Raw genomic sequence first — 11,141 nt, forward strand, 5'->3', positions numbered from 1 at the left:
CATTCCTGCAGTACTGTGATATTGCAAGTGTGTGTAAAGCAATTAAGAAGATGGATGGGGAGTATCTTGGAAATAACCGGCTCAAGGTAAAGAAATGCTCCCCTGGACTGTATCCTTCTTGTTGTTTTGGTTTACAGCATCATAGGATATTTTGCAGCAGCACAGTTGATGTAAGAAAAATGTTTTTTAATGAGTAGGTCAGATCAGAGCATGATGCTTTCAGCCACCACCATAATTGGGATTAATCAGCTTCTTTTTGGCTGCTTCAGCAAGAAGCCCCTGCGTTGAGTAGACTTGCAAGTCCGTGTCTGGGAAGCTGTGCTGCTGCTGCAGATAAACAGATAAACAGAGGCTGTCAGTCCCTTCAGCTGTCAACTTGTCACTTTTCAGATGCTTTCAGATTGTAGAAGAAACAAATGTTGTCAAACACTGTATTTGTTGAAGCATGCAGAATTATTTTCATTAATTGCTGTTTGGTTTTCCTCTTGCACCTGCGCAAGATGCTGAGTTTAGACGATCCATACAAATGACTAGCTTTCTGCAGAGAGCTCTTTAATTAGGCTTGCTCTCTTCGTTTAGTTTAACCCTTGTGACTTGTACTGATGGAAATTTTGCCCTTTTGTGTTCAGCTGGGGTTTGGGAAGAGCATGCCTACAAACTGCGTGTGGTTAGATGGGCTTTCTACAAACGTTACGGATCAGTATTTAACCCGACATTTCTGCCGATACGGGCCTGTGGTAAAGGTAGGTGGGAGGCTTTGCCGTGTGGTTTGAAGTTGTTACTGTCTTCCTTTCCTCCCATCCTGTCCTTTCAGTCCCCCCACTGTCCAGGGCTTTATAGCTCAGGTAGAGAAATTTCTCTCTGGGGTGTGATTTGGCCGCCAAGGCTCTGCAGTTGTGCATCCTGTTGATCTGCTGCGCAGGGTGTTTGGGAAACACACAATCAGTGTTTTGAATGAGCCGAGATAATGAGTATTGGAAACCCATTTGTTGCTCTTGTGCAGTGCAGTCTCCCCCCAACAAAACTGCTTCAGAAGGCTAACACTGGAGGAACAGCAGTCTAATTACCTAGTTACACTCATGCATGCCAATTACAGAATTAGATGTAATTCTTCTTTTTTTTTTTGCATCAGACAAAAAAGAAAAGACTTTGAAAAGCAGTTAGGACAGTCCACCTGGTAAAAGTACCTGAAAGAAGAGGGACAGTCAGTGATGGTGCAACCTACCCATGTCACACAGCAGGGGTGTGTTACCTGCCCTGCTGTGGGTTGGTGCCAGAGATTTGTGCACTTGCTTAAACTTAAGCACCTGAGTTGTCCCGTGTGATTCTGTTGGACATTGATGTGCTTTAAGTTAAGCAGTGTGTGCAGATCTTCACAGGATCAGGGTCGTGCCTCCTTCAGGGGTTTTTGTGGGTTTGTGTTGCAGCTTGGACATTCTTTATTGTAGCTGTTGTTGCTTGAATAAGAAGTTTATGTTGCTAAAGGAAGCTGACCTTTGGAAATTGGGCCTTCAGCAACTGCCAAGTGATACTGTAGACTGGGATAACAAAACCTGTTTCCATTTTGGGATTAAATGTTCCCTTTACCTTTTTTCCCCCCTCAAACACATTGGAAAATTTTGAAAAAAACCAAACCAAACCTCAAAGTGAACAAAGAGAAACTGCAAAACTCAGTCACCAAACAATTGAAAGTAAAATACAGAAAAACAAAATAAAGGCATAATATACCTCAAGCCACAATATCCACAATTCAAAGCAGTCCCGTGTCCTTTTATTGTCTCTTCATTACAATATTACCTCATCAGAAAAGCCTGGAAATTTACCTTGCTCAAAAAGAGTTTTCTCACTGGTATGACTTAGGATTTTGTTGGGACTGACATTAAGTCCTGTGGATGAGGCTCTTATTTGGTTTTTGTTTTGTTTTTTTGTTTTTTACAGGTGGTGTTTGACCGCTTAAAAGGCATGGCCCTGGTTCTCTACAATGAGATTGAATATGCACAAGCAGCTGTAAAAGAGACCAAGGGGAGGAAAATCGGTGGGAATAAAATTAAGGTGTGCAGAATGACCTCCAAACCAAAAAGAGAAACCAATTGTATTCAGGCCAATACCCCTTTAAGTGCTGGCATTTGCAGACTGCCAGGCGAAAGGAATACTCAGTGGGACACGTTCTGTCCCAGATATCAAAGGCTTAACACTTATTTTTTCCTACTCGGCTTGTCAAGATGTTAGGGTGTCTTGAGCCTTTTCCAGTGTTCTGCCATTTGTTTCACTGAACTCGTCTCTCTGAGCTCCTCAGTGTTGGTGTCCATGTTACTTCCTCATTCACCCGAATCCAAGGCAAACTTTGATCCGTTTTCCTGCTAGAGAAGTGAAATCTGGGGTTGAGTTCCTCTGGGATGACATGTGGCTGCATTCCAGCTGCTCCAGGCTGATGTCCAAGCTCCTGACCTGGCCGAGGCAGTCAGTGCTAGTTGTGGGCAACCCAAGCATGCAGTCTTCTCTTGTGGTGGCAGCTCCTTCCTTCCAACAGATTTTTAAAAATAATAATTAAAAACACTACACAAAAGAATAGATAGGAAGGAGTTTTTTTCCTGGAGCAACACAGGGATATCTTGGATTTGGGTGAATGTGGTAATACCTGTTCCAACTGTCCCATCAGTTCCACTAATTGGGGAGGTGAGGTGTCAGCCAACCCTCTGAATTATCTTTCTCCTCCTCCTTTCTTCTCTCCTAAAGAGTGGGTAATGATTTCCAGCCTAATCTCTCATCTGGTATATTAACCAACAGCTTCACACCCACTGGGGTGAGGAGCTGGAGATGCTGCAGTTTCTAAGCATGGTGGTTGAATAGAAGTCACCTTCATCTTCAGTAAAACGTGTGGCTATTTCAAAGGTTTTACACCTTGTTTGTGGTTCTTGCTACTTAGCAACTTCAGAAGAAGCAACACCCATGGTGTGTTTATGTCTGAGCTCCCCTGCTGTGGTTATACAAATACCCAGGGTGATTTATTTTTTTTAAAAGAAGGAGCAAAAATGTTTTTAAAAATTGCTTTATGTGGAATACACAGTTACATCCATTCTAGTAATTTTTTTTTTGCTTCAGCAATGCCATTGGCTTCTTAATACTGTCACCCTGGGCTAGAAAACAGAGCCTGGAGTAGCTGGGCTGGGGAGCTGCAGTTCAGGAGGCTTGGTTCCTCTCTCATCCCTGCCTTGCTGTGTAACCCCAGGCAAGTAACCTGGAGTCTGAACTAGATGAATAACACTGACCTGCTGCAGAACTGTGCTGGGATGAAAGGGACTTTGGAACTGTAATTGGAGTCTTGGTATTAAAAACATCAATACCATGAGAATCGAGTGTATTTTTCCTGCTGCTTTACTGAGCAGAAGCCTCTGGTCTGGCAGCTTCACCAACATGCCCCAGCAAGGAGGTGGTTATGTAGCAGTTACACTGAGTTTGGAAAGGTCTTTACTCCTTGGGGGTGTTGAGCGTCAGTCCTGAGAAGCATTTAACAATTTTTAGTTCAATACCATCATCCCCATTTTCAGTTCCACTCCTGTCCTCAGACAGTGAAGTGTTGTCAGATTGGGCTGTTTCTCTGAAGGTGATTTTTTTTTACCCTTTATTTTTCAGGTGGACTTTGCAAACCGGGAGAGTCAGTTGGCATTTTATCATTCCATGGAGAAAACGGGTCAAGATATCAGAGACTTCTATGAAATGCTGGCAGAAAGAAGGCATGTCTCCATATCTTTATTACAGTCTTTCACTTTTCTAGCATCATCTTAAGTGCAATTAAAAGCTTTCTTCAGGGCATAATTGTTAAGCAAACAACTGTTTCTATTCCTCTCAACTTTATCCTTCTTAAAAGTTTTATTAACAACATTTTGCTGTATTTTTAGTGTTGTTTACCTATTCGGTTTATCTTTTATGAAGAAATTGAGGTGGTCAGACTTGAACTGCACAGATGAAAGCAGTCAGGAAATCACACATCTGAAGTTTAGTTGGTTCCTGAAATTCATACTGAGGTGGAAGTTTCAGCTGTCTGTGTGATCTATATCTTTGGTATCCGGTGACTGTGGTGGGTCAGCAGGACACAGTTGTGAGTCATTCATCATTTCTTAGGAATGCAAAGAATCACTTCTCAGTAACACCTTCCCTGACCCTCCAGAGACATGGACGTGTATTTTTGGGTGGACGTACAGTCTGATAAGCTGCTTCTCTGTTGAGCAGAGTAAAATTTGATCTTCCACCTTTCCCTTTTCAACAATTTACTTTGTTAACATGATAAAATAATCAGAGTGAGGCTGCAGTCTTTGTTTTTTGCTCTTTGACATGAAAAATGTGCTCTGTGTTGATGCCCTTCTGCTGCAGCATCTGTCACGAGGGTGTCCAGCCATTTTGCCCGTGCTGCAGAGGCTTGTCTTCCCCCTGCCTGGCCATGGATCTCTGCAGACCCTGGCTGAGAGCAGCCTGGCACAGAAACACTTCCAATTTGGTGCTTTTTTCCCCTCCAGTGGCTGAGTAAACATCCGTGGTTTTATTCCTGATGACTATGGTGAGGGCTGAAAAGCACTTTCTTTTTGTGTGGGTGCATTTTTATTACCTTTAGAGGCTGCTTCATTGTTAGGGTTCTGGTTTACCTGTGAATAAGCCCAGTGTGACACTGAGCCAGATAAATTCAAGGGTTTTTTTTCAGCAAAATAGATTAATCTAACATCCATGCAAAATAGTTAGATTTAAAAGCAAGGGAGGGTTTGGAAATTGTCAATCAGGATTTGCATAATGGAAATAAATGTGTGTGTTCCCCAGTCTTTGCCAGATGTTGTGATGTGCTAGAGAGCAGTCAGGAATTATTTCCTCTAAACTGCACCAAAATCAAGAAAAGTGCATTATTGGCTCTCTTATAACAAACAGGAGTCAGCTGGGCTTGTCCTCCCTGTGAAATAATTCTGAGTAGAACACTGATTTCTGGAACAGTGTGATCCTTTGGGTACATGTTAGTTTTGTTTTTCCTTTTCTGTCATTATGCTCACACAGTGATTATGAGATACTCAGGAATAATGAGTCACAGTGATTGAGTGAGCTCTGCAGCCAGTCTTGTCATTCTGCATCTTCCAGTCCTCCTTCAAGCTCCTCCTGGCAGCTCATGGTCCATTGCAATGATTCTATCAGGTGCTCTTAGGTTGTAGTTGTAGCCAATGTAAAGAGGACCCAAAGGAAAAAAAACAACAGCATAAAACCCAAACAAAAACCATTATACATTTTTTTTAAACCTCACTGCACTTGCAGAATGAGATTCTTGTCTTCCATCTTATGTTTCTTTGTGTTCTTCTTCCATTTTGTACATTTCTTTAAAGGTGGGAGGTGTCAGTTTTTAACAAAAACCGTAAACAGTGAAGCTAAATAACAGAGTGAGTGTTCAAAACACTGTGCAGTGGTGGAGAATTGGAGCTCTGTGCCACCTCTCTGACAGAGAGGCACATTCAGGGTTATAAATGGTTTATTTTTGCTGTTAGGAGGTGTTGAGATAATGTTAATTGCTTGACTGACTCTCCTGAGTCCTGCCCATGAATTCATCTGTTCTACCCAACAACCTGATTTTTGTTGTTGATTTGGTCTTAGTGTAAACAGGCAAATTGACATCAGAGAATGTCATGTGCAGAGAAAGAGCTGATTTTGGAATTGAATGATCACTTAAAGGCTTTAGAATTTTTAAGGAAACCTTATTACCACTTTACTGCTCAATAACGGAGAGGTTCCACCCTTGAGTTTTGATTTGACCTCTTTTCAGAGGTAGGTTTCAGGTTTGTGCCAGCCTGAGTGTGGGTGCACAGATGCTGGGCAGGTTTCACCTTCATTTAATGGAACATTTGAATTTGCCAAAAAAAAGACACTGTGAGGGTGGTGGAAGATACCTGGCAGAGCTGTCAGAAAATGACCGGTTAACTGCAAAAAAACCCTGACAAAGCATTTACTCTACTGCACACACATTGGTGTTAAACCTCAGCAGGCAGCTGGGAACAGTTGCCTTGGTGTGCATGTAAAGAAGTTGCCGTTAAATGATTCCTCAATGCAGCAGAGGATGTGGTTGAGTCTGTTGGTTGAGAAGGAAAAATAATCTGTTTATTCCTATATTTAGTAGAGATGAGAGAAGAGGATCTTATGAATATGCCCCAGATCGTACTTACTACGAGACTGTTCGGACACCAGGGACGTATCCTGAAGATCCTCGGCGAGAATACGCGGCTCGAGGCAGGGAATTCTACGCGGAGTGGGATCCCTACCAAGGAGACTACTATGACCCAAGATACTACGACGACCCGCGCGAGTACAGGGATTACAGGGGCGATCCGTACGAGCAGGACATCAGGGAATACAGCTACAGGCAGCGGGAGAGGGAAAGCGAGAGTCCGATCGGGACAGAGACCACGAGCGGAGACCGATTGAGCGGAGCCAGAGCCCAACGCACTCCAGGCGTCCGCAGAGCCCCGGGGCGTCCCCCTCGCAATCGGAAAGGCTGCAGAGTGACTCGGAGAGGAGGATTTACAGCAGCTCCTCAGATCGCAGCGGCAGCTGCAGCTCCTTGTCCCCTCCACGATATGACAAGCTGGACAAAGCCCGCGTGGAACGATATGCAAAAAACGAGAAGACGGAGAAGGAGCGCATCTTCGAGCAGGAGAGGGTGGAGAAGGAGAAGCGCCTGGTGAGGAAGGAAAAACCTGAAAAGCTAGAAAAGGAGAAAACTGATAAGCAAAAGCGAAAAGCAAAAATCCACTCACCCAGTTCTCAGTCTTCTGAAACGGATCAAGAGAATGAGAGAGAGCCCAGCCCTGAAAAACTGAAGGGGAACAGTAAACAAAGTAAAGAGAGAGCTGACAAGGAAGGGACGGCTAAAAACCGCCTGGAGCTGATGCCCTGCGTCGTGTTGACCCGAGTGAAAGAGAAGGAAGGGAAAGTTATTGATCAGCCTGCCTTGGAGAAACTGAGAGCAAAGCTTGATAATGACACTATGAAGTCTCCACTTCTTGAACAGAAAACACAGACATCTCAAGCTGAGCAAACTAAGTCTGAGCAGTCTAAACTGGAACCTGTCAGAACCAAGGTACAGAAAGAGAAAGCTCTTGCCAGTCATGTAGAAGTGGTGGATAAGGAGGGAAAACTGAAACCCAAAAAGCACTTGAAGACAGAGCAAACTTCTGAGGGGGCCAACGCAGTAGATTTAGACAAGTTGGAGGCTCGTAAAAGGCGTTTTGCTGATGCAAATCTGAAGCCTGACAGGCAAAAAGTAGAAGTAAAAAGAAGTAGCCAGGATGAGGAAGAGGTGCGCATGGTTTTGAAAAAGCAGCTCGATGCAACAGCCTCCTCTAGAGAAGCACCAGTGTTAAGGGAAGGAGAATTGGAGAGAAAACCCCTGAGGAAAGATATGGTTAAAAGGGAATCTAAAAAACTCAAACTGGAAAGGCTTATTCCTGTTACTAGTCCCAAAGAAATTCAGGAGACTCTCAACGTTGGTGGGATTGGCGTGCGTCCCACCCCAGATCTGCAGGCGAGGCTGATGGAGGCAGCCGATGAACCAGTGGAAGTTCAGGAACTCTCTTCTAAAAAATTGAACCCAGTGAAACCCCAGCATAAACAGGTACAGCTACTAGATGACCCAGGAACAGAGAGAGAGGAGACGAGGAAGAATTACTCTGGTCTTCCTGAAGACACACCTGACCATAAACTTGGCCAAGAGAAACCTCAGTCAACTGATACGGAGGAGAAAATTGGCATTGACATCGACCACACACAAAGCTACAGGAAACAAATGGAGCAAAGTCGCAGGTTAAAACAGCAGCTGGAAATGGAGATTGCCAAGTCTGAGAAGTTTGGCAGTCCAAAGAAAGATGTGGATGAATATGAAAGACGGAGCTTGGTTCACGAGGTGGGAAAACCTCCACAAGACGTCACTGATGACTCTCCACCAAGTAAAAGGAAAAAGACTGACCAGTTTGACTTTGAAATTAGCACTAAAAGAGAAAGAAACTACAGAAGTTCTCGTCAGGTGAGTGAGGACTCTGAAAGGACGTCCTGTTCTCCCAGTATCAGACACTTCCCTTTCCATGAAGATGATGACACACTTGATTCTCCGAGGCTAATGCCATTAAAGGAAACCAAAGAGTCACCTAAAATAGAAGAAAAGGGTCTTTCGTACTCTAACATGACTGTGAGGGAGGACTCGCTGAAATTTAATCCTTATGATTCCAGCAGAAGGGAGCAGATGGCAGAAATGGCTAAAATAAAACTGTCTGTGCTGAGTTCTGAAGATGACTCGAGTAGGTGGGAAACACAAGTGAAGCAGGAGCCTGGCAGAGTTGATATCAGCTTTCCAAGTAGCATCGTCAAAAGAGACGGCATACGCAAGCGATCTGTCCGAGACCTGGAACCCGGGGAGGTGCCTTCAGATTCGGATGAGGACAGTGAAAACAAGCCCCATTCCCCAAAAGCCTCGTCCTTGTTAGAGAGTTCCAGGTTATCTTTTTTATTAAGGGACAGAGAAGAGAAGTTGCGTGAAAGAGAGGAAAGACTGTCAAGTTCCTTAGAAAGAAACAAATTTTACTCTTTCGCGTTAGACAAGACAATCACACCAGACACAAAAGCCTTGCTTGAAAGAGCTAAATCTCTCTCTTCATCCAGAGAAGAAAACTGGTCCTTTCTAGATCGGGATTCAAGATTTGCTAGTTTTAGAAACAATAAAGACAAAGAGAAGGTTGACTCAGCTCCAAGACCTATTCCATCTTGGTATATGAAAAAGAAAAAAATCAGGACTGATTCAGAAGGTGGCAAACTGGATGATAAGAAAGAAGATCATAAAGAGGAGGAACAAGAGAGGCAGGAACTGTTTGCTTCTCGTTTTTTGCACAGTTCAATCTTTGAGCAGGACTCTAAGCGCCTGCAGCATTTAGAGAGAAAAGATGATGACCTTGACTTCATTTCTGGTAGATTGTATGGGAGACAGTCATCCTCTGATGGGACAAACAGTGCAGCTGATTTGGTGCAAGAACCTGTGGTTCTCTTCCACAGTCGGTTTATTGAACTGACACGAATGCAGCAGAAAGAAAAGGAGAAGGATCAGAAACCAAAAGAAGTGGAAAAACAGGAAGATAAAGAAAACCAGCCAAAAACACCAGAAACGGTTCCTGATAATAAAGAACCAGAACATAAAGCTTCCTCAGTGGTTGGTCCCTCTTTGGTGGCTGTCCTACCACAGGAACCAGCGCCAGTCGCTTCTGAGAAGGTAGTGAATGAAAAGGTGCTGGTGGAACCAGCTCCTGTAAAAGAAGAAAAAACATCTGAACCTGCTTCTGCAGTGGAGGAACAAAAACCTTTTCCTGAAGTTGCTGCTCCTGTCAAAACTGAACCACCTGAGCAAACTGAACCCCCGCCAGTCATAGAAGCTAGTAAAGAAGTTGTTGCTACAACCCTGGCACCAGAGGAAGATGCTGTGGCAATAGAGCATCCTTCATACCTGGATACCAAACCTCCCACTCCTGGAGCTTCATATTCCCAACCAGACATCAGTGCAGATCCAGAACCTGAAGCTGCCCAGTTGATTCCACCTCCACCCAAGCTAGTTCAGAAGTCTGATGAGATTGCTGAGCCTAAAGAAGAAAACCCTCCTCTTGCCAACAGTGATGCCAGTGTGAGTCAAAAAGTGGAGGTGTCTGCTGAGGTTCTGCCACCGGTTTCTGACAATGATATGGAAGTTGAACCTCCAGTTGTTGTAAAAGATAAAAAGTCTTACAAGAGCAAACGCTCCAAGACTCCTGTGCAAGCGGTTGCAGCCAATGTTGTGGAAAAGCCCGTCACGAGAAAGAGCGAAAGAATTGACCGTGAAAAACTCAAAAGGTCAAGTTCTCCTCGTGGGGAGACACAGAAGCTTTCTGAATTGAAAGTGGAAGCAGAGAAGGTTTCCAGGAATGCTGCTAAATCACCTAGTTCTGCTGCAGAGCCAGAAAACGTGGAGCCAAGCTTGCCAATAAGCCGGACTAGGCGCAGAAATGTGAGGTCAGTCTATGCTACCACAGGGGACAATGAAGGCCCATCTCCAGTGAAGGACCCTGTGGAGGTCACCAGATGCACCAGGAAGAGAGGGGAGAAGGAACCCCAGGAAATGGTGACAACTGTTCCTACGACCCCAAGAAGGGGAAGACCTCCAAAAACCCGCCGTAAGCCAGAGGAGGACATCTCTCCAATAAAGACAGAACCGGTACAGCAAGAGGTGGAAGAAGTTGAAACTAAAGATGCTGTGGAAGCTCCTAAGCCTGCGGAAGGTTGGAGGTCTCCTAGGTCCCAGAAGCTAACACACAGTCACTCATCGGCTGCTACCAGTCAACAGGGGAAGAAAGGGAAGAACGAACCAAAAGCTGATACCTCGACTGAATCTGAAGATGCTGCTGAGAGGAGTGGTCAGGAATTGAGTGCTAGTGACAACAGCAACAAAGCAAAAGCCACCGAGAAGGAACCGCCAGTGAGTGAACAGAAACGTGACAGGAAAGAACTGGATGTGGAGAAAAACCAGCTAGAAGTCCCTATGGTTGAGATCATTGAGAAGAAGCCGGCACCAGAAAAGGTTACAAAATCCAAAAGGGGAAGGTACAAAAATACCAAAACTGTTGTAGATAAAGCATCTGTGTGTCTCAAAAATGTAGAAATACGACTCAACGTGGACGAGGTCAAGGGTGCCTTGCGGCCAACGGAGGAGGAGGTGGAGCCGGTGGCAGTGTCGCCAGCCAAGATGAAGAGCCCTCCAAAAGAGGACATCTTGCCACCCCATTTTGCTAAGAACGAGGTGGAAGATTCATTCCCGGAAACAGAAAAAGAGGTGACGCGGGAACCAAAGCAGTCCCCCGAAGCTGCCCAGTTAGCAAAACAGATTGAACTCGAGCAGGCTGTGGAGAACATTGCAAAGTTGACTGAAACTCCCCCGTCGATTGCTGCCTACAAGGATTCACCGGCAGACGTGCCCGAGGTTCGTCAGGAGGAGGAAGGGGATAAACCTGCCCATCAGGCCAGTGAAACGGAGTTGGCGGCGGCCATCGGCTCTATCATCAACGATATTTCTGGGGAGACAGAAAGCTTTCCTGCACCCCCCACCTATC

General features: G+C 44.8%; 1 protein-coding gene across 1 annotated transcript in view; it reads left to right on the forward strand.

Moving 5' to 3' along the window:
* Nucleotides 1–11,141, forward strand: part of SPEN (spen family transcriptional repressor) — an 84,093-nt gene that overhangs the window by 63,904 nt on the left and 9,048 nt on the right. Inside the window, 6 exon segments of the mRNA XM_009995775.1 lie at nt 1–86; nt 630–743; nt 1,939–2,052; nt 3,634–3,734; nt 6,143–6,401; nt 6,404–11,141. Of these exon segments, the coding sequence (XP_009994077.1) occupies nt 1–86; nt 630–743; nt 1,939–2,052; nt 3,634–3,734; nt 6,143–6,401; nt 6,404–11,141 (5,412 nt within the window).

The sequence above is a fragment of the Chaetura pelagica genome, unplaced genomic scaffold (genome assembly GCF_000747805.2).
Source record: "Chaetura pelagica isolate M959 unplaced genomic scaffold, ChaPel_1.0 scaffold234, whole genome shotgun sequence".
In the NCBI taxonomy this organism is placed as follows: Eukaryota; Metazoa; Chordata; class Aves; order Apodiformes; family Apodidae; genus Chaetura; species Chaetura pelagica.